The 24,542-nt window shown below is 43.0% G+C and overlaps 1 protein-coding gene across 1 annotated transcript in view; it reads right to left on the minus strand.

Annotated features, from left to right (window-relative positions):
• Positions 1–1,169: 1,169 nt before the first annotated feature.
• LOC104470315 (spectrin beta chain, non-erythrocytic 1-like) overlaps positions 1,170–24,542 on the minus strand; it is a gene marked incomplete at its 3' end in the record, with an annotated part of 38,026 nt that continues 14,653 nt past the window's right edge. Inside the window, exon 2 of the mRNA XM_010085183.1 lies at positions 1,170–1,321. Coding sequence (XP_010083485.1) covers positions 1,170–1,321 — 152 coding nt within the window. The remainder of the gene's footprint in view (positions 1,322–24,542) is intronic.

The following is a 24,542-nucleotide window of genomic DNA, read 5'->3' on the forward strand; positions in this document are numbered from 1 at the left end:
CTGGAGCAGGTCCGGAGAAGGGCAACGAAACTGGTGACGGGTCTGGAGCACAGGTCTTAGGAGCGGCTGGGGGGGGTTGGGGTTTGTTAGCCTCGCAAAAGGAAGGACTGGAGGGGACAAAGGAGGATGTGGTGAGGTGGGTGCTGGCCTCTTCTCTAAAGTAACAAGTGATAGGACAAGAGGAAATGGCCTCAAGTTGTGCCAGGGGAGGTTTGGGCTGGATATTAGAAAAGAAACATGTAGATGTGGTGCTTGGGACATGGTTTAGTGAGTTAGGTGGTGTGGGTTGATAGTTGGGCTTGATGATCCTTGAGATCTTTTCCAACCTTAATGATTCTATGATTCTACAAAAAACCAATAACCAGCCATTTCCTGACAGCCAGTTTTCCTGTCATCTAGCAGCATTTTTCACTACAGGGATTTTCTTACTCACCATTCCCTTGTGCGGGTATCAAGGGGACTCTCTCATCATACCCAAAGAAAGAATTGGCCCCATTTATTTGAATTAATTTTAGATGTTCCCCTAACCAAAGAAAATCCCAGCCTTATCTATCTGAGTAAAATCAAGTACACCCAGGAGCATTCCTGAACTGTGGGGTGCAAGTAACGCCATGGCTAAAACTGCTGCAACGCTTCCCCAGGCTGACTTAGCCCTCTCCAGCCAGCTGTCCTCCACAGCCCCCAGCACGCTCCAGGGACGGGAGAAGGGACGTCCCAGGCCTGGGGCCGGCAGGCAGCCTGCACGCAGCCACCTGCAGCCGCCGGCTGTGTTTACTAGCACAGAAACAGGCCAGCTGGCCACGTCACCCAGGAACGTTCCTCAGCACATCTAATTCACCACTACTGAGACAGTCTAAGGGGCTGGAGAGCATTTAGTGCTCTGTGCCTGTCAGACTCAGGAGCAGGCAGCATGCTGCTAGAAGCACTCAGCATCTCACCTTTGAAAGAGACTTCCTTTGATTCCTACTGAAACCAACAGGAAGACATTTTAATGGTGTCTGTATCCAGCTGAAGCAATACTTTTTTTTTCCTTTAATACATAAAAAGACACTTGCAGTGCTGAACCCTCAGTACTCAGTTTTGCTGTACTTCAGTTGAACCAAGGATTCACCAGAAAACCACCCAAAACCAAAACAAAAACCCCACAATGTATATTAATAAACACTTACAAGTCTCTCTCCTGAAAGAACTTCCAGAAGTTTGATGAGCATCCTTCCATCGCGAAGGTCAGTGTACAAATCTGTAATTCTGCATGATACACGTGCCAAATGGGAATTAACCCACTTTGTGAAAGTCTTCTTCTGAACTGCCTCACGTTCATCTGTTCGGAAAACAACATAATGTTACTCAAAATAAATTACAGTGAAAATGTAATGTTCAAACATGTCTAACATTAGATGAAAGGTATGTCTTTTCTTAGCAGAGTCACTGAAGAAACTGGGACGTTTCTCTGAAAATTCACCTTTCTTCCTTTTTTATGACATTTTCTAATGCCTGTGGGAATTTTACTGAGTTACTATCTAAGGAATAAATCTGAACTATAGATTGCAGACTTACTTGCTGCTCAGATAAGCAGCTTTCTCAAGGTGTAAAGAGGTCTGTTGCAGAGCTACAATGTAAAAGCCCCTTTGGACTGATCAAACTATCCAGTAGCTTGATCAAGAGTTATCTTCCACCACTGGAAGAACAGGTCACCTTCTGCTCTCGAATATGCACACAAATCCACAACAGATCCCCTGGAATACAAGAAGTCACTTTGGATTAATATAGGTACACAGAGAGCAGATACCAAAGCTTCCCATTTACTTTTTTCCCTTCTCATTACAATACTTATTTGCAGATTCAACATTTGTAACTGCATTTATGAACTTTTCCATAACTGCATGTTTGAAGTAGACTTGTGTTTACTTAAGGCCATAGAAAAAAGGGGTTTTTCCACCTTCCCTTTCCAGAGTCTTTCACAACTGTTTATACATGAAAATATTGGCTACAAGAGCTCTTTTAATGCACTGGCTCATACTGTCCACATTAATTCAGAAACTGCTAAACAGCCATCTGCCAAGCCAAGCACTCTCAGACAGAAAATATCACACATCCTTGTGGTCAAATTTTTCTACCAAATGCTCTGGATGAAGCCCTTCCTTGTTAGCAAAAAAGTCATTTCATGGAGCTGGGAACTACTACAGACCAAATCTGTCAAAACACAGGTGCTCCAACTTGGACCCCAAAGTCCATAATGAGACATAGGACTGAAAGCAGTCTGCTCTTCCAAGCAGGTGAGCATCTAAACCTCCCATCAGGTGTCTTTAAAGTTCTTGGCATGTTCAGAAACAGGACATGGAGACTGGTAAATCCTAATCTAAAACGTAACACGTCCAGCTCCGAAACTCGAGTACACTGTTTGAAACAGAAAACGTTAATGATGGTGCAGATCAACGCATAGTTTCTATCTGACTACCCCAGATTTCAGTGGGTGCTGTTCTTCAAAAGGAAGGATGTGCTCCCTTCCCGGCAGTGCAGCGTGGTGGGTGCATGATCCCAGCACGTTCATCACCAGTTACAGCCTCCACACCACCAGGACCTTGGGGACAGCAGCAAAAGCCTGATTGTGTGACAAGGAATGACAAAGAAGCTGAGGCTGAAGAGGATAAAAAGTTGTGAAACAAGAAAAAAAAAGACAGTAAGAAAAGAAATCATAGAGTGGTGGCAAGGAGGAGGAATCTGACAGGGAGTGGGAGAGCAGAGCAGCACTTCAGTGGCAGTTTGCCCAATTACATAAACTCCACCCTAAGATTTCAGTTCCTCCCATATACTTCTGAATGTATTCTTGCTACCCGACCATGTGGCAGGATGTGACCAGAGATAATGCACTGAAACTCTGACATTCGTCACAGCTTTTACCTACCTATAAGCTGTGAAATTAAAAAATGGGGCTTGGAAAGATGTAAAAAAGAGGGTTTTGTGATAAAACAGCAAGACACTTTAAATGAACTGACAGTTTGCGCTACTCGTTTGTCCTCACTCTGAACGAAGCAGAGGATTGCTACGATATAGGAAGTGAACAGGAAATTAGCAAAAATTGCGGCTTGCTTTCCAGTGCACAGGGAGGAGCTAACCGCAGTTTCTCAGAAGCGGCAGAGTCTGCCCCCTCGGGTGCCCACACCTCTGCCCCCTGCTCTGCCCCACGCTGCCAGAACATCCCAGCGCCAGCACCTCTGGGCTCCCTGGTGCATCGTTAAGAAGCACTGTGCGAACAGGAGAATGGCCAGCTGGTTAGAAAGCCCAAACCTTGTCATAGCAAGGCAATACTAGAAAAATAAATATCACCTTTGCTGTCAAAAGCTGCAGTGTCTCCTAACCATGTTGCAATTCGTAGCAGTGGCGTAACAATATAGCTTGTTCTATCTTGGACCAAAGAAGAAAAACCCAATGCATCTGACCAGTGGAAATAGTTGTCTGTCAAAGTAATGATTTAAATATAGTGTCTACTAATCTTAAATATATATTTTAAGAACTATGTATAGCAAGTTCCAGGCAATGCTGCACCTGCTTATCTGCTGGTCTAGTAATCCATGTTTTTAGTTGAAGTATTTTTTTGAAACGAGTCACAGAAGAGAAACCTTGCAAGAGTTGGTGCTTTTTAAAGAAAATTCCAACAGAAATTACCACATCTGCCTTCACCAGCTTGATCAAGCCCCAAAACAGCTCAGCAAGTTTGTTTATTTAACCAGGGTAGTCTCTATACAGAAGTACAACATTAAGAGATCCCTGCAGTTACATTCATTCCTAAGAGAAGTACAGATGTACAGGATCCTAAAAATAGAGCTGGATGTAGAAAATATTATGTAAAACAAAAAAAAGCTATCAAATATCATAATGACACCATCCATTAAAAATCTTTGATCAAAAGTTATGGTTACCAACAATCCTCCCAAACTGGGATCACGACAGAAGTAACAGGCAGGAAAAGGACATCCATGTGGTTTTTGTAAAAGAAGATGAAGCGTCAGAACCTAATTTTGAACAGATTAAAGACATGACATGGGAAATGCTAAGTCAGGTTGTGAAAACTTTGCTGCTGTTGTATTCATTCATACCAGCTTAGGATGTTCTGTTGTTGAAAGCAAGTCAAAGGAAGCCAACAGATCAGCCAGCTCCAGCCATCCCTTTCAGGAGGGGGAAGACGGGTCCCTTCTGCGGATGGTGCTGATGTGGCCCAAGGGTCACTCTCCCAGAAAGGCTTCCCTACCCCAGCACAACCGGTAGCCCTAAAAGAGGACGTGAAAGTGCTTTTTTCAGGCGGTGGGGATTGAGGGACAAGGCCCTGAGAAAGTCCCAGTGACTTCATTTCTTCTGCATTGCCTCAGCACCGAATTAGTGAGGGAGCAGATGGGGTCACAGCCCACAGGCTCTCCCCATCCTGCTGGAGGCCCGCTGGGCTTCAGTAGCTGATGCTCGGTGCTGTTATGCATGTTTCTTTAGCCTAGTTCAAACGCAGTTGCTGCCTCTCCCCTTCTGCCTTCCCGTTTCCTCTGTCTCGCTCTCTGTGGTCCTCTGTTTCCTGTTTATGCTGAGAGGCTGAAGGGCTCCGTTGGTTTTTCTGGCTCCTCACCCCTGCACCCGCCCTGTGCTCGCTCTCATCTTCGCTCCTCTCACCTGATCCCCACCCATCCTCTGCGGCACTGTCCTCCTCCCTAGACAAAAATAGCGTGAAAATCTCTACTGAGACCACAGCTGCAATGGTTTTGGCACTAATTCCACATTCTGAGCCTACTTGTCAGCTCTTCAGGTGTTTGAGCAACTTCATTGCTGTAGCCGTTAATGGCTTTTCATTTTCTTCCCGTCTCTCCTCCTCCCTCCAATTCACAGTAGGAATGGCCAAAATCAGTGAGACCCCTGGCTGGTCTGGGTGCAGGCTCCAGCCCCGTGGGAAAACCTTGTGACGCCATGCAAGAGCCAGGCTTCCACGCGCTCACTGCCAGCTTTTTGGGACAACCAGCAACATATCTCAGGAAAATGCCACTGAAGGGACACAGCAGCTCCTTCAGTCTCCTAACGGGCTGGTCACCCAGGAAGGATGCTCTTTATCATGCACTTGGCACAGGCAGAATGCAGCTCTCCAATACCACTGACACTATTAGTGACAGAAAGACCAGAAGGGAGAAGGCGCCGCCGCTCTTACCCCTGCATCACTTAACTCCTGTTGCACTCCCACAACGTGGGAAAGCAAAACAAGCCCGTTAGGAAAGTGGTGTGGCTGGGGATGGTCATGTTAAAACGTCTCCTGATTATTTCTACATGGTGTTTCACAATGACTGCAGGTTTTTGCAAGACTTTTACTAACCCTTTCAAACCAATAAACTGTATTTTTCTGCTCTGGGGTTTCAGGTAAAAACATGCAGAAATCAAAACCAATGAATTTTGGTAGTATCTTCCAGAGAAAGAAGCATACATACAGAAAAGCAGTACTTACAGCTCTGACAATTCGGCTAAGCACACAACTATGACTCTTTTAACATACAGCACTGTGCAAAAACCTGCACACTAAGAGCCAGGTGCATCCATGAGATACCAGTGATTTAACATCAGCGATGGGCAGCCCTGAAAGCACTATTTATGAATCTCATGTGATCGTTTTGACAAATGTCCTTCATACTTTCAAAAACACAGTTTTAGACTTTGAAGATTAATTAAAACTAGAGGATACGGGTGGAGCTCCAAGTGTCCTACAGCTTGTGAAAACATTTCCCAAGGGTAAAGAGAAATCTGCAATATGCAAAACATGCGCAGCAGGAAAACGGAAGCCACTCTAACAGCAGTATTGATAATAGAGAATCCAACTTATCTTGAAGCAACACCGGGAAGGAAATTTCCTTTATGCGGAAACCCCCACAACAATACTACTAACATACAGCAGCTTGCAAACCCCAGCTCTGTGTTTGCGATAAATCAAGGACTGACTTTGTTTAGGAGTTTAGTAAATAAACTAGAGTTTGTGCACTGAAATTCATGTAAACCAGCGATGGACTGGACCACAGGCAGGCATCTAGCCCTCTCCCCTCTTGAAAAGTCACTTCTTCCTCTACTAATTTGATCAGAAAGAATCTTGACAAAAATGTAGTCAACTTTCTAAAAGAAAGAGAAATGAATCCCCCAGGTGGGACAGCAGCAGGGGGGTCACATACAAGATCCTCCCTCTGTCCCACGCTCAGCTCTGCTGAGAGAACTCAATAGGGCTGTGCCAGAATAATGCTGAATTTGTCTTCATAACTGCCTGGAAAATGCACGGCTGCAGGAGCCAGCTGAGCAAAATGTGGGGCCCCCATGACCCCTCTGCTGTTCCCACGTGCCAGAAAACATTATCAGCCCCTGTCCTTTCACACGACTGCTGCTGTGGCAAAGGTTACCTGTGCGGCCGCCTGTTTTCTAAAAACAGCTTGAATACAATCTGCTCCCTTCCATACCGGTCAAACCACATTTTCAACAAACTGACCTTGAATCAGTTTCAAACTGAATAGCAAACATGTTTGGCGTGCGCTGCTGCCAGCCCAGCACAGGTAAAACAACTTTCAGTGTGCACCAGCTCCTGCCAGCCCCAGATGGCAAAGGCCTCCGCACCCCAAAAGATAAACAGCGAAGGGGTGCTTGCAAAGGAGCTGAAGCGCTGCTGAATAAAACAGGCAAATTAAAGCACAAAAGGAAAGATGGAAATTAAGGATGAGTTTTAATCTCTAACTCCAGAAGCTCTGTCTCTGCACGTTTACATATTTTTTGGTTTCCAGAACATCATTTTTCCAGCTTAAAATTATTATTTTTTTCACTATAGCAACAAACGCAGCCAGCGTGCACCCTGCATGAAGCATTACTAAACACCCTGACTCAGAGATCAGCTGAGTGTTGCTCCAGGCACACCACTTTTGCTGATACCCAATATTCACAGCTTCCCAGAACTCCCCAGATCATAACCCAGGTTAACCATGCACAGAGAACACAGAGTTGCCTTTCACAGGAAAACATTCCCGTTACTGGAGGTTTTCAGGGCACAGGATAGCACATTATGTTTTCTTGTACATGTAGGGATATGGAGTTAAATAGTCAGTAACATTCACAATTTCACAAATTCCAGCCCTGGGGGCAGAGGCTGATGCTGGGTTCTAGGTGCTCCTGACAGCCTAGGAGGATCCACCCTCAGCTGGGACCCTCCATGGTAACACAGATCAGTCAACTGATGCAACACTAAATATAACCCAGAGGGGAAAAAAGCACCTCTTTGTATCTGTACCAGACCAGCTGAGAAGAGAAACAGCTGCTTGGATAAACACTCCCAAAATGATGGCCTTTGCACATGGTCCCCGTTAGTACATGTGGCAGTAAGAAGTCCAGAGAGAAAAACGCATCAGCAGCACAGTCAGGCACAGAGAGTCTAAATTAAAATATATTTTAATCAATCAACAGGGAAGAAAATGATGGAAGGAGGAAGGACCACTCAGTCAGGAGGACTATTAGGTGCCTGCAGAGAAAAGGAAACAAAATCAGTTTCTCTTAACATTCAAGTGTCCGATCATGATCTCCCCTGTAGTAGTAGGGCAATAAAACTGAACAGTGGGTGCTGCTTTTCTCCAGCTGCAGACAATGCGTCAGGATTGAAAACAGGCATTGATGAAAATGGAAGATAAAGGAGCTTGATGTAGAAAACCAAAGTCCCTAACACACATATGCAGAGGCAAGCAACAAACTGGAATGAAACCTGCAGGAACTTACACACATCTTACATAGAGAGCATGATACACATGGGCCCAATGCTTAGAAACAACAGGGGAACTTCAAAAAACAGGCACCTCCTTCATTTTTACTTCAACCTTGCAGACAGTTTAACGTGGAGGAATGACTGCAGCTGATGCAAGAAGAATGTATTTGTTATGGTTATTTTATGGCACAAAGTAAACCGTGGAGTGACATCCCCACCAAAAATTGTGAGATTACGCCACAGCTCGTACATGCTCAAACATGACTTGGACAAGAACTTGGATGCAAATGAGAAAGATGACAAAACAACAAGGTGATTTTGTTCATGCTGTGTTTAGCTGGTGATTTTCATCAGGAGCAAAATCCTTGCTGCTTTCCTCACTCTGCTACATAGAGACTATTGCTCAGCAGTCAGAGGTGTGTTCAGCAACCCATTCTCTTGTACTAGGATGCACAGGCCAGCTTCTAAATCCTACTAAATATCTACCCGTTTCTATTAAACATTACAGCATGTGACTACTTTCACCGCTCAAAATGCTCTGAAAAGAAAAAAGGGAAAGCTACATAATGCAGCATGTGGAAAAAAACCCAGTTCTGCTGCTTGCTCACTTTGATGTCACTAAACCGCACTGACACAATAAAAAGATGCACAGAACAATGTCCGGTAGCCAGCCAAGCATTACAGGGTGTGGAAGGGCAGGTCCCTTCATTGTCTTTATTTTTACACAGAGTTTATGGCATTTTATTGTCAGCAATACAAAAATAAACCTCCCAAAAGCCAGCTTTGGATTCATGTAGAAGAATAATCATGTTCATCTGCAAAAAGTTGTTGCAAAGTCTCAGTGCAAATAAATGAAACATAAAAGTCATCTGGGTTTAACAGATTAAACTCGTGGAAGAACTCAGCCTTTTTTTTTTTTCTTTCTTTCTAATTCAGAAGACAAAGATCACATATTTAAGCAGATTTAGAGAGAATATGGATGCAGTTCTCCCTACGCTGGTGCAAGCTCCATGAACTGCTTGTTTAACCTCAGGAAAATGGGAACACAAAGTTGTGTAAATATCTCCCGCACCATGCCCAGCTCCCTGCAGTGGAAAACACCCCATCACACAGCCCAGTTCATAAACATTAACCATGCGGCTTTTTTCTTCTGGTATTCTAGGACAACCAGATGACTTACTGTTCTTCTGTCCAAAATGCAAAGCAGCTACAAAAATGCAACCGTTCTGGAGGACGATTAAAATGGTTTAACACTTCTAGGTGCTGTTCTTAGCAAGGCCTACACCCATCTTCAGCTTTGAACAACACCAGCTGCCCTGGTTTAAATATAACCTCTCACATTACTGAAGTCCATTAGGAGAAAAACGTTCAAGAGGACCAAGGCCTGACCCCCAAACTGTGTTTGGAGAAAGATGTTACACAACCATTTTTACAGCAAAACAGCAAAAGAACAAGTTGAATGAAGGAATAACTTTATGGGCTAATGAGCGTGCAGTAGAGAGTTCAAATGGACCTCCTTTAAAAACCAGCATGAAGAATACCTTGGTGTTGTCAAAGGACACAAACGCCTCATGGCCAATTTGATGTTAGTGGTTTACACTTGCTGCCATTTTTTTCCTATTGCGTAACAGACAAGTCACTTAACAAAGAGGAGCATGGAAAAAAGCATCAGGCTCTCTCAGGACACCGACTGTGACATTCCCACAGAAGAACAATAAGAACCTGAGGTCACTGCACCATTTCAAGTACACACCAGCTTGCGGGGTCTTTGCAGCTTCCTTTAAAAAACACTATGAGCATAATGCAGGGAAGTGCCAGGGTCTTTGGGGGGGCGGGTGGGGGACGGGGCAGTGCTGTTATTTTCCATACTTGCCCAAGCCACTGTCCAATTAGCAGCGTTAGTAAGGGTGAGAGCAAGGTGTGGCACAGGCAGAGAACATGCCAGGTACTTCACTACACACGGTCCATTTCATTTCTTCCCGTGTCCAGTAAACCCAGCAGAATGGAAGAGGTTTTACAGCAGATTACCACTTGTCTCTAGGAGGAAAAACAAGGGTAGGAAGAGGTTGTGGGGGGGTTTTTTTAACAATTTCTGTTGTTCTCTTCTCCTTTCAGCACTCCCCCCACTCCTCCACAGCTGCAGGTAATGCAACAGTTTCTCACACAAGACTACTGGCAATCTGCTATTTCTACAATCCAACTACGTGACCAGACCAGGATCCTCCTCCTCTTGCTATCTGGAAATATGAAATTGTAACTCTTAAGCAGATATGAGTCAGTAAGGGATGGGCATCAGGACTTGGCATTCACTGTGAAGACGGAAAAATGGATGCTGAAACCCATCTTTTACAGAGCAAACCCAGGCACTGTGGCATGCACCATCCTTGGAGGAAGGTGACCTGCTGGGGTGCAAGGTTGGGTGTAACCAAGCAAGGGAAATTCTGAGGGGACAGCAAGAAGAAAGCTGTCACCATGAGGGTGTTCAGACACTAGACTCCCACAGGCAGTGGGATCTCCATCCTTAGGGATATTCAAATCTCAACAGGACAAATCCCTAAACAACCTGATCTAATGTTGAAGTTGACCCTGCTTCGAGCAGATGTGCTGGACCAAATAAATTCCTCTTCCAACCCAAGGTATTCTGTGATTCTATGAAATTTAGCAAGCTTAACCAAGAATAGACCAGAAGACTGAACTGCTAGTATTCCTATGGAACCCCATCGAGGGATTTCAGAGAGCTGTGAGATCTCTTCTTTCATCTGAGACACAAGTTGAGACATCACATGGAGAGAAAAGTCAAAGCTGTGCTATGTTTTGACCATGCTTCTTGAAAAACTCACTGCAATCAGTAAGGAGAATAGATGAAAGAAATGCCAAACCTTTGTGGATTTCATGTTTTAATTGATTTAACTTTAATGACAGAAAAGCATGAATAGAAAATAAATAAATCTATGATGAATGTATTTAAATCCTTTCAAAATATTAAATCTTGGTGCTAAGAGATGTTATCATTGTAATTAATTGCTGTTAAATTACAATTTTCATTATCACAGAAATATTTTAAATGGAAGAACATGTATTTAAACAACCACTGTGTTGATCAGGGATTAATAATAGCTGATTTCAGAGCCTTGCTGAACAATGTGTTTAGTTTACCCAGTTTCCATGGTCACGCAATAATTTACTATTGTTAATTGCACGTTCTATTGTAGAGTCAGCCACACTAGGTTGTACTGACAGGTTGCCGAATAAAAGCAGTAACACCACTGATAAACCATGGCTCAGCAGGCCTGAGATCTAATCCAAATCCCAAAGGTGAGAGCTGAATGAGTAGCAGCAATGAAAATACTGTAGATGACAATAAAAACTACTTGTATAACTGAAGGAACCATGGTATTTACAACATGCAGTTACTTCTAAGAAGTGAGTTTTAAAATGAATGAATTTTAATGAGACTTGAAACAAACTGCTAATAAGAAGTATTAGAGGAAAAATCCCTAATCTTCTCTGGCTCTAATCTGCAAACCCATCATGCGGAGCTCCAGCTGAAGTCCCGGAGTTGTTGTCTTTTGAGATTGGCAGAACTGATGCCTTTACCTGTTAACTTGCTTAAGAAAAGCTCCAGAAAACTGAACCCCAATGTAAACTTTAACACACACATTCCAGTCAGTTGCTCTGTGTATTAAGATTCTTTTTTAAGAAATCCATGTGGTAATTAAAAATAATAATAATAATAGATCTTTCTTTCCATGTCATACCTGCTTTCTTGGGACTTCTGAGGTACAAACAAGTTGCACATACATTCTAATTCCTCACCTCAAAATTTTCCTGCTGGGCTGTTTGATTCCAATCCAAAGGTCATTTACTGATCTGCTTTTGTGGGACAACGTAGCATGTTTAAGCAAACTCATTTTAGCCTTTGGAGTTATGCAAGAGTAGGGGAAAAAAAGATACCTTTCCAATATAGTATTTCCTGGCCATGTAATAACTTTCAAAGCATTACCAGAAAAAAACCCCTTTGTTTGAAACTTTCTCAGATCTCTCCGAGATTTAAAAGGCGACGCAAATTTGAAGGAATTAAGCTGGTTAAAATTATACTTTGAACATCTTAAATGTGTATCTTCATCCAGAAACACCTCTTGTTTTCCTAGTCTTAAAGTGGACTTGTGAGTCATTCTGTTGGACTTGATGATCCCTGAGGTCTTTTCCAACCTTAACCTTCTGTGATTCTATCACTGTGCAATGCATTGACTACGCCAACTGAAAAGCTCTACATGGGTACAAAGGTGCAGATTCTGTTGCAGTTTCCATGAGAACTCCCAATAATTTCACTTACTTTCTTTCATTTTTAGCACACCAAGAAAATTACATGCCAAACATCACCAGCTCAGTGTAGCGCCCAAACACACCTGATCAACCTACTTGCACTAATGCCTCCTTAATCACATTGCACATGGGATCGCTATTCTGGGCTTTCCCCTCCCTCAAAATGTTGAACAGTGGGGGTGGGGTGTTCCGTTATTTTTAATAAAACAGACCATGAAATAGAGCAACTAATAAAGCAAACACAGAGCTCAAGAACTTTGGATAGCTAAGTGTCCAATTAATGCTCCCAATTGTCTGTTAATGTGATATTTATGACATTTAAAAAATCCTTCAGATACTGGTTAAGCACAGAACTATTTCACATTTGCCTTACATACGTTATCAGGCTCTTTGAATTTCCTGAGACTGTGCACTTACACCCATCTCACCTTACAGCCAATCACATAGATACACACGTGTACACAGGCAGGAAAATGCATTTATGCCATTTTATGCAGATTGCCTATGCTGTTTTTGTGCGTTCCTGAAGCCTGAGACATGACAACTCACTCATTTTCAGGTCTCCAAACTTATGAGCACATTTCGGACTCACTCAAATACACAAGATGTTTATGCATAAGAAAAAGCTCCATGAATATGCTTCTGCCTATGAAGTCCACAGCGACCTACAGCTGGTGCCAGGGAAATGCCAGGCTGAAGATTTCACATATTAGCTGTCCTTAAGCGTTGTCTGTTCTCCAGGACAACTTGTGGCTGTTTTTATTTAGAAAATAAGCACTCTGCAGTGAGGAACTGGCTGGAACATGACTAGCCCTGGGCACAGAGGATACATAAGCATCTTTCAAGTAGCACAGAGCATCATTAGCATCAATGTGCTGGCAAATGCAAGTGCAACTCGTCTGCTAAGAGTAAATGTTCAGAAAATAATGATTTATACCATGGGGATTTTATAATATACTCTATAAGGCATCATTATTAAGTTATTTACTTTGGCAGAGAGACGAGAGAGGATGATTTAATAATATGTGAACAGCAGTGTATTTCTGGAAAAACAGTGCCGTAACTTCCATGTCTTGCTCTATGAACTCCTTCCGTAAGGACTTAGGCAACAGCTATGAACAATCACGTCCAGATGCAACCAGCACATAACCTGCTATTAGAGGCTGATGGATTAGCAGTGCACCTGTAGAAGTGACAGCAGCCAGAACGTCACCTAGGGAACAGTCAGGAAACTGTCTTTGGGCATCGCCAATTTTCTAAAATAACTTCCTTGTGCTAGAAGTGAAACACACCTTCCTGTGAGGATAAAATGCAACTCACACCCCACAGGGTGAATAAAGCCTGAGAAGATGCAGAGAGGGAACAGGGCACAATTCACCTCTGAGGAAGGAAATATAGTTCCCGCAGCAACAGCTAAGACAGTTCCCAATAACCCTTTCCTTCTCCTTTGGGCTCAGGATTAGAGCCTCGATCCAATTAGACTTCATCCACTCAAAGGAAACACCAACGTGTACCCCGCGGCTTCTGTCAGCAGCCCCCCTAGCACTGCGGTGCAAGTGGGAGCACTCATCTGCACCGTGGATGAAGACATCACTGGCCCAAGGAATTATTGTTATTGAAACAACTGAGACACTTAGCATTTCAAGGTAGGGTTAATGCAAATTATTTAACTCCCCATGCATGAGAATAACAGAAAGGTCAGGAGTTCAGAACACAACCAACATCTGATGTTTCTAGACACCTCCCCTGTTTATTCAGAGCCTTACTTAATTGCCATTCCATAATGGCTGCTACTCATGTTAAATTGTAATTGAAGTACATCTGCAATTTCAGAGCAGTCTCCTTCATTATATTGCCAGACAATCTGCAAAAGCTGAAAAGACGAACACACCCTGAAAAAAATGGCTGCTGCACTAGCAGAGTTTCCCTGGAAATAACTGTGGAAAGACACTAAACTAGACGCACAATTAATCACTACACAAAGCTAACCATAGATAGTTGGCTACAGGTGAGACAGCCATGTTTTCACTTTCCTTTTTTCCTGGAACCAAATCATAATCAGACCATATTTTCAAAAAACTGGAAACACTGCGTGGACAAAATTAACATAAAGAACTGGACTTTTGGGGTTTTTGGAAGGGGAAGACTGAACCCAACATATGGTATCAGTGTGGAGAAGCTGTTTCTCCTAACCTGAAACAGAGGAGAGTTGTCATTTGAGAAGAGTGCAGGAGCAGGCGTGCACTTGAGAGACAAAATCCCACGAGTGAGTCCCTCAGCATGGTACTGTTGTAAGTTTCATTGCCTTTCGTGGGGCTGCCCTGGTTTAGATTATCTGAGAAGTGGGCTCTGCGGATTGACTGGTTTTCTGAAGAGTTTGCCAAGCCATTAAGTTAAATTTAAGTGTCTTTATTAAACCATAGGGGTTTTTTCCAAGAAAAATCTGGGCAGCTAGCGTTTATTTCGTTCAGATAAACTCCTAATCTCTTGTAACAACGCATTGTTTTGTTTAATCTTTGCAGGCACAAGGCCACCTCTTGTTGTGATTAGAGTGCTGTGGTGATACAGATAATGTTTTTATGTTGCCACCACCCTGTCTTCACTGTCTCTTTGGTACGTAATTCTCTGGCTATTCTACATGACAGAACTAATTCAGAGAAGAAAACTTACAGAACCAACCCCAAACCCAAACCAACCCGCAGAAACACATGCCTGGACATTTGGGCAGTATCCAAGATGTTTGTGGACTCTGCAAGGGGTAACAGAAACAATTCCTGCACATTGTCATTTGGCATGATACTTTTTCTTTTTGCTAACACAGAAGTATTCAAAACCTGCAAATGGGAAATCATATTTGGGATCTCCTGCCTCTCCCAACAACCTTAATACAGTTTTACTACAAATAAGGCAGGATTGCACATTCTACCGATTACAAGCCAAACAGAAAACAGATCAGGTCAGGCCTACGTCTGTTGTGTAGGTGCCAACTGGGCCTTGAGCTTTCAAGAGTTCCTGCTCATATTTTTTTATGAACAAACCAAGCTTCATTGAACACGGAATTATCAGCATTTCCAGTTATCCCGTGAAAAGGCCACTCGGTAATGGCAGAGCTTTCACAAGACCTTTGCAAAGCCACAAACGTGGCCCCTAGACTATGCCACAGTGACCGCCCGCGCGTCTGCTTAACTGTACTGTGCCCCTCCAAAACTGAAGGGCCTTTTTCTTTAAGCTTCTTTCTAAGTGAAACAGTGGGGCATTCAGCATGGCTACAAGACTGGTTAATATTAGTTTGGCTACAGTAGTTCTCTTTCAACAAAGGAGGCTCTCAGCCCAGGACAACCTCGTTCCAGCAGCAGTATAAGGTCTTTTGTGTTAGCATGGGCTCTCCCGGCCATCGTGACCTTAGGCTCCACATCAAAAGTCACAAGCATGAGTGGTCACCATTCCTCTTTTCTCCTCTGAAAGAAACGCAAGGATTCAGCTATATGCATTTTTAGGAGCACCAAGCAATTTTTGACTCACATGCCATCCTTAATTACATTCAGGCTATCACTGAGGACAGTAGGGCCAGAATTACTTTGGGTGCTAACCGTGTAGAGGACATGAATGAAATTACGTGTTCAAAGCTGTGTTAAGAGTAAGGCCCTCCTCCCCAAAGCACCCCTGCTCCCATCATGCATGTTATACTCTGCCTCTGCACGCCAGGCCACCACCTTATCCTTGTTGGACTGAACTGCAGAACTGCAGAAATGTAGAAACTCACGAGTTCTTACTCTCTCCACGAACAACCCTGTACTCTGAAAGGACTAATTTTCAGCTTTGTAGTTGTTACGTCACTTCACTTGGACAATGATGCTGGGAAAAGGACCGTTACCTGCCAGACCCAGATACGAATGTCCAAATGAAATTCCAGATTTGATTTATTGTGGGAAGAGCAAAATAGATTCTAAACCACCTTATTTATTTTATTCTATCTCCTTCACCACAGCTCTTAAAGTTAACAGAGACTAACTCCCAATATTTGGCTTAACAATTTTCACAAACCTGTCTGTTCAATGAAGATAATTCATTTTCACATAAGGAAAAACAATACGTCATTGTCATACCCTGCTACTTAATAGCTGATACTTAGTACTTCTCAATTCAACTTAAACAGGAACAAAAAGACATTCAGAGCTGTTAGTGATAAAATACTCTTTCAATGAATCCCTACACTAAACTCAGAGCAGAAGGGATGCACCTACCAAACCCCACATCCTGCGCTGGGATATCACAGAAGAGTAGTTTAGTATAGGGAATAGGAAATAGGGATTTTGTGAAGCATGTTGCAAACCTGTAATTTGATTTTCTTCACCATTTTTCCTTAGGTAGCATTCCATCCACCTTAAGAGTCAAAGCACGTACCAAACAGAAAACAGAAAAACTGAAGAAATTAGGAATGAGGAGGAAATAACAAAACAGATTGGAGAAAGAACTCAGGAATGAAAGCCTACCATTGTTCTGGCTTTTTATCACCACTTTCATCTCTGTCCGTAGTCTTTTTTTATTGCCCCACTTTCCACAGAAGTTAATGGCAAAACCCACAATCAATTTGAATAGGGCTCTTGGACAGGAAAAATATTTTGAATAGGAGCTTGTACTCCTATGTGGTTACAACATGCCTACGAGACATTGGGATGGTCTGTGGCATTTCGCTTGTTTGAGACATTCAATGTAGAAACACAAAAGGGCCAGTTCCTGTGTAAGCACAAATGCCTGCATTTCCAGATTCGCAGAACTACCCGATTTACACCAGTTAAGAACATCACACAAATCATTTTACTGTTCCAGTTCTGTCAAAAAATCACCCTCAGGGCATTCAACATACCTTACTGTCCCATGTGAAAATACCTGTTTACAAGCTTTGTTTACTTTGCCATTTCAGAGCCACAAAAAGTGCACAGAATTGCCCTTTTTGAAACAAAATTATGCTCCAAAGCCTAGAGATTTGTTTGATTTAAAATTACCTTTCTTACACACACAGTTAAACAACAAATATTACAAACATAATCTAAATAGAAACTGAAAAGATCAGACTACAAAGAAACTGAGGCAACAGCTCAGAGCTGTGAATATTCAGTTATTTCAGTGAGGAGCCAAATCCAATCTAAATGCTTACTTTTTCAACTGTACCAACACTGACCATATTAGCAGAAATACCTTACCCAGCGCTCTTTTAACTTGCCTTCTCTATCTTCAGAAGTACCAAACCCCATAACCTGAAAAGGCAAATTTCTGGAAATTTTGAAGACGTAGCAGAAATTTCAGAGCTTTTTGAAAGAGAAAGCAGGAATTTAGGATAAAATGCTGTCTTCAGTAGCTATGGGATTATCAAAATCTGGTTTATTTCTCTAACAATGAGAAATTTCTTAGTCCTGAGTTAATCTCGAGCCACGGCAACAGTCTACATAGCAGCAAAGATGGAGTCGCCACACTGTCCTGAATAGCCCTTTGGAACAGGGAAAACAAAACAGAATGTTAAACTGTTCATTCTGAAAGAAATTCTTTCACAAAGACTGTCTGTTAAGTTTTCCTCAAAATCTTATATTTCATATCATGGGTTTTTTTAATATCAGGACTGGGAGAGAACGGGAGTGAAAGGTTTGAATGCTTTTTTCAAGTTCTTGGGTGTTTTTGAAGTTCAGCCTTCATAGGCAAAACTATTCAAGAGCCTTCTGCAAAACCTTCTTCCACAAGTTTGTTACACATCATCTAGGCAACAATTTAAAAAGTGTGGAGGCAAAGTTAGATAGTTTACATGCAATAAAATTAACAGACAACACACGTGGTCACTGAAACGTGGTTTTCACTTCTGACTGTACTCACCTCATCAGCCCCTGTCCAAAGGAAGTGCATGAAACACAGATTCCCCATCCCCTGCAGCAATATTTAGGACTAGGAGTAAATAACAGCGCCTCTGTGTCATTCCACAATTTCTGCAATATAATTGTAGGTTTTTACTTCTGGAAAGCGCAAGAATGATGAGGCAGCTCTGAGTAGCCTTGTCTTGCTGTGATTCTCAATCAGGTCTGTGCTACAAGGGGATGTGTAGAGAGTTTAAATGTAACCAGTTGGTTTTATAAGTGGACAAATCTAAGTCTAGCAAGTGATTTGCTACAAACATCCATTTTAATGAAGAACCTGGACATGTTAGTTACAACACTTACCCAAGTCATTTCCTCCAAGTTAAATCCCTAAATTATACACTCAATTAGTTGGCAAGATCTTATTTAATAACTGCACATTTGAATTTTTTTCTAGACTGAGAAGACTTTCACCAATACTCAGCTACCATCTCTGTTTCAGATAGCTAAAAAGCCCTAGAACTGAGCCTACCGTTCAGATGTGGTTGCAGGAATCTTTACATTGGAAAGAATAAAGGCCCAGCTATCACTATCACACAAATGCAAATTCAAAACACTTCATTTCAGATCACTTAAAAACTCTTTGCAAATCTTACAGGGCTTCCAAACATTTAGCTTGTGCTCATGTGTTCACCAAAGCCAGACGGCTGAAGTACGCTGTGACACACACAGGCTTTGAAACAGTTGCAGATGGCAGAAAATCAAGCAAAATTTGCCACAGGAATATGAATGTATTTGCAACTTCAGTGGATCAGAGAGTGTGGAAAAAAAAAATCCACGTAAACCAGACCCATTTCATCTGGAATGAAATTCAGCCTTCCCCCCTTTCACCTTTAACAGAAATTACCATGACAAGAAACGCCAGTGACCAATTTGGTAGGCAAAGTAGGATGTCCTTCAGCTCAGTAATCACTGCCTGTAGCTATGCAGGTCACTGCTCGCCAGAGACTGAAATCCTTTAAAAGGTAAATCTACCAAAAAGGAAGACAGCTGTTGAAACTGTCTTTTTAAAGGGCACCCACATAACTTCAGAGGATCCTGGGCGTAGCAGAAGATCTCACTGCCCTAATGCAGGACAGCACTTCAGCAACTTCTGCGAACTTGTCAGTTCGCAGTGGGACCTCCCCACTTATCCCTGGGCATAGGCAGGGATTTGGGGATAAAACTGTCTTGCAGGAAAACCTGTGGGGAAGCCCTGCTTCAGAATAGTAAAACAGGAGAATTTTCCTGCTGTTCTTCAGGCTGGACAGGAACTAACCTATGCATACAGATCCCCGTATTATCAAAGCTGGTTATCACTGACCACTTTAAAACTGAAACTGTGTCTCTCTCTTTATAATAAACTGGAACCCAAACCAAACCCAGTGGCATCATTGCAGATCAAAGGGTTACACAGCCAAGGAGCTCCCCTGCAGAAGGGCACTGCTCTCAGAGCAAGGCTTGTTGCCCCAGACACCCAAGATACTCATACCATTGCATTTTGTTTCTTTGTGCAGCCAGTGCTGTGTAGCCATAGTCCATCTTTCGTCCCCATAAAAAAAGAGTTTAGAATTGACCTAAAGCTGGCTTAAACACCTGTGAGGGGAGAGACAGCTTACCTTTCCTACAGGCTTATTCCAGTGGTCACTACATTAGGCATAAAGTTCTCCAAACCGTACTATTTCTAACATGGCTCGAAAGCAGTAATAATAAAAGCACTTCCACCCAGGCAGCCTGGTCACCAAAAACACAGTCTTCCACTAAAAATGAACAGTTTCCAATCTGAAATGCGACATTAAGAAAATAAAATCAAAATGTACCAGAAGGCAGGGTCCATCACAGAGCTCCTTTGAAAGCTGGCTTTCCTGAGGGATCTATCAGGAGCACAAATCTAGCTCAATCCCACCCCCCAAGATTTTACATTTGTAATTACCACTGGAAATTTCACACCTAGGGCACAGCCTTAGAGCTGAGACCCAGCCTTCCAATGACACTGCAGGAGCTGATAAAGTCACCAAGCTACGACATGCCAGAAATATTAATTAACACTACGCTGCCCTGTTAACCAGGTGGGAAGGAGCCATCAGCAGAGACGATAGCTGCCTCTTCAGGCTGGTGTCACTTCCCTGTGGCACTGATACTGGCTTTTGCTGTGGAAGGTGATACAGCTGCAGGGATCTACTTCCAAATTCCTGACTTGCATTAACCTCTTCCTGCCAACTCCTACAGCCACACCAAGACAACCCACAGGATCCTGCCACGGTAATGCAGCACAGGTTTGTAATGATAACTTATCTGCTTTGCTCTTCATTTAATTCCCCACCTGAGCAGGACAAATTTTCTCCACTGTTGTACCCTGCATAAACTACATGACAACACGTTTTCCACAAGCAAATTTTGGGGTCCTGTCTTTACTTGCAGAGAGCTACTCCAGTCCTGCTCACAATCCCTTTTGACTGAACAAGTGGCTATGAGAACCAAACCTCCACACCTAGGTTTAAGATAATAGCAAGCACTGATACTATCTCTCACTTATCATTCCAGGACTGCGCGAACTAACCATAATAAGAACTTACTGAAACACAATAAAGGAAACTGAACTTGCTAAAGCATTTTTCTCTCCACACCTGCTCTGACATTCTCACGAGCACAAGGACTCAGTATGCTAAACTTCTCAATTATCAGGTACAAGACTACAGGGCTTCTTTTGACCCAAAGACAGCCTTGATTCACTCACAGCAGTGTCTGCTGCCACATCCTGCTCCACTCTGGCCCACCAAGGTGGGAGCTGGGATCTCCTGCAAGGTGACTCTTCCCAGGTGCAGATGGAGCCACAGGGTAGTACCACAACTTGCACAGGCTTCACACCCCCGTGGGACACGTCTGGAAAATCTCATTTAAATGCTCCACTATAACCACCAAGTTAAACAACCGAGTTTCCTTACAATCATCGCTTCAAGGCATCAAAAAAAAAAGAAAAAAAGAAAAAAAAAAAAGGTGGACTGTAAGAGTTTCTAAGTGGTCACTTATGACCTGCTTGCTTTGTCCCTAGCATTCTGGAACAGAATTAGGCTGTCTGCTGGCTCCTCCTTTCTTCTCATGTGAAGCTGCCAGTGCCAAATCTAACATATCGTCCACACCTTAGGAAAGAGGAGATCAGAGTTATCCTCATTGCTGATTCACACTTCTGCTTTGTGCAGGGCTCAAATACTTGCTCAGCATTACTTTAGTCAAAACAATGTGCTTCTAAGTGCTTTTTTGGAGGAAAACTCTCAACCTTCACTAGATTTGAACAGTGCCTTGTTATAATCCAGTGCAAGGCTGTGGATTCACATGAGAATTCTAGCAACTGTGAGGAATGAGGGGCAAATTAAGTGTGGGAAGAACACGAGTAGAGGCTATGGTAACCCTTTATGGTGCCCATACTGGTGCTGCTCTAGAGAGAGCCGTCCTACTGGAGGCAAGAGGGATGAGACACAGTTGTAAAGGAGGAAAACACAAAAATAAAAAGGCAGGAAAGCTTTAAAAGGTACTTTTAACCAGACACTGAAGAAGGTTTGAAACATATCTGCTTCTACGTGTCTGTAAACCTCCACAGTGAAGAAGGTAAAACTGGTGATAAATATGTAATTTAAAAATATTACACATATTCAGCTCATCCTTGCTGGGTCTGAGCCTGGATGCACTGAGCAATGCCCAGTGCCACAGAACACCCCATGTTTTCACCAGAGCCTTCTAGCAAGAGAATAACAATCACCTCAAAATTTTACAATTACATGTTAATTGCTTTTTAAAATATTCTTCAAAGAGACACTAATCCAAGGAAAGACACCTCCTGTGACACCAGAGTTAAGCCACTGCCTTTACAGCACACATTTTGTATGGTTATTTAGCATTTCATGGAGTATCTCATGCATAATTTAAAACATTTCCTGAACCTAAGGTCCACCTTGAACAAGATCATTGGCAGCACTATTTTTCAAACCTGTGTACCTTCTCTGCAAGGTGAGTAAAGAGCTCTGGGATGGACTACTTACGACTTACTCTCCTTGCAACTGCAGGAGAATTCACTGCATTTTATCTCTTTTGTTAGAAAAAACAGCAATGCATTTAGAGAGAGAGCACTGCAATTTTTATTTTTTTTTAAAGTCAACACAGTGCATTCCATTGAAGGGAAAACTCACTTTCTGTGCTTTCAACACTGTGCTCTGCTTTCCTCTTTCAATGTGATGTAAACACACAGATAATGGATTCCTGAAGCAGTGACCCTGAAAATGATAAAATCTGCCTTCTTTAGACTGCTAACTTTAACCAGCAAAGAAAGAGGCATGAGCCAGTATTTTTTTTCCCGTGCCACAAACTTACCTCGTTCTTCTTAAAACAAGTACCACAGCCTAACATCTGACAGATGTTCAAGATAAAGCCTCTAACGTATTCCCTTGTGTGCCAGTTTGGAGCCTGGATTTTCTATGCCTTGCTTGAGGAATGTCTGTGTTGCCCGTGTTTCAGATACTCTCATTTTCTCATATGCTATCCAGTACGCAGCCATTACTGTGAGCCAGTTTACAAGATAAACAAAGTACTAGGAATGAAAGAAGGTTTTTTTCCTCCCTCCTTAAGCCAACAAATAGGAACATTCTTTGCACTAACCAGGCTCTTCCTTCCTTGCTGACAGGAACCACAGGACCCCACTTGTGGCACAGACCAGAGTAAAATAAGAAACATGTACCGAAGGGCTGAATTTCACTGTACTTGGGCTGCTCTGGGATTATTTACAGAGTTGTGCAGATGTAGAGGAGGAGGAAGTTTGGTTTTGGTTAAGAATTCCTTTTTATTTTGAAACTGCAGTGCTAGAGTTCCTTCTTCCCTAGGCCATGCCTTACACAGAGAAAGAGCAGAGCACATTTTACCCTGTCTGAGGCAGGGATGCTGGGCACACTCCTTTCTCCGCTGCACTCCTGATAATCCAGGTTTCCAGCACAGGTCAGAGGCCTAACCTTTAGAGAGCACACGACCATTCCCCAAAGAAACATCTGTTTTCTCACACAGATAGAGAATTTAACGGGAAGACATCAAAGGACATTCTCCCTGTCTAAAAGTAATGCAAAACGAAGAAAATTGGGAATTGAAAGCTTTGTTGGAGATCTTCTACGACATGAGCAAACTAATTCGTTTGGAAATTATGCAACTGTTCTTCAGTTGAAGAAGTTAAGTCACCTGCCTTTACAGGAGGTATGCAGGGAGTTAGAAAGGGCTCTCACATTGCAAACTGCACCCAAAGCTAGGATTCTATGATTAATTTCCACAGTTACGACTGTATTTTATTTAAGGACAAAATAAGCAGAAAGACCACTTCCTCTCTCTCCCCCTTATTGTTCTAAGCAACTTGGTCTGGCTTAGTCCTCATCTGTAATGCTGAGTGGCTTAGAGGCTGGCCATGCATCTTAACACTGTGTAAGACTGAGGACACCTTCAGAGAGATAAAAGCCACACAGTTCTCTTAAAAGAACACAAAGCTTTTTCCTATAGCACCACTTTAGGCCTCTCTTGTTAACACCTTAATGCAATGAGAACAAGCCCAGACTAACATGTTTACTGGCATCATATCATAGCAACACCTACAAAAAAATCCAGCACAGGCTTACCTTGTAACTGCTTGAATCTTCCTTCTAACTGATTATAGTTATACGGCACCTGAGCTGCATATCCTGGGGACAACGGTCCAGGCATACTGGGTGATTTTTGTAATTCCATTTACAGGTAACACAGGGATACGATGAACTGCAGCATAAAGGAACCACAGGTTTCTCTACCATACATCCAAGTAAATCCCAGCTTCCTCAGTGGTTTGGCTTCAGTCCCTAGAGAAAATGCTCTCACCGAGCCCTAAGTAAATAACAGCTTCAGTTCAAAATCCAGCAGTGCGGGTTGGCGGCAAGTTGTCTGTAACAGATTCAAACTTAAAGCACCAGTAGGGTTTTTCTGGGTTGTTTCTTTTTTCCCCCAGCTCCACTACAGGCAACTCTCAAGTGCTCGAATCTGGTTTCAAATGCTTGCCTGACTCTGGCGAAACTAAATCAAATAAAAGCAAGCCTGCGATTCATCCCAAAGCAAAAGCAGCATGGAGCCACGCACTGCCGTCCTTTGCCAGCGCTTCCAGGAGCCGCACACACCTCAGACCTTTCTGCTGGTTTGTAATATAACCGGCAGCCGCCCGGGTGCAGGCTGATGTCACTTGATTACCATACCGCACGGTGAAGGAAGCGAAGGCTGTACCAAGGGCGAAGGGGCGGTGGAGCAGGGGAAGAGCCAGACGGCTCATGCAATGCTGCAGCAAGTTCTTCCGCTGGGTGCAGCCCGCGCCGCCCCAAGCCCCAGGCGGCAAGGTGGCAGCGGGGTCCCCGGCCCTCCACTCCCACGGCAGACGGTGGTATCTTCCTGAACAAAGCTGGTGGAATTACAATCTTTTGTTAAGAGCCTCATGTAACGGAAAAGTCTCAGATTACTATCGCATGAAAAGGAGGGCACTTTTCTTTATTCATCTGCAAGACTGTTCACTTGAAAAAGTAACACACACACACACACAC

This window comes from Pterocles gutturalis, unplaced genomic scaffold (assembly GCF_000699245.1).
Source record: "Pterocles gutturalis isolate BGI_N339 unplaced genomic scaffold, ASM69924v1 scaffold39975, whole genome shotgun sequence".
NCBI classification, from domain to species: domain Eukaryota; kingdom Metazoa; phylum Chordata; class Aves; order Pterocliformes; family Pteroclidae; genus Pterocles; species Pterocles gutturalis.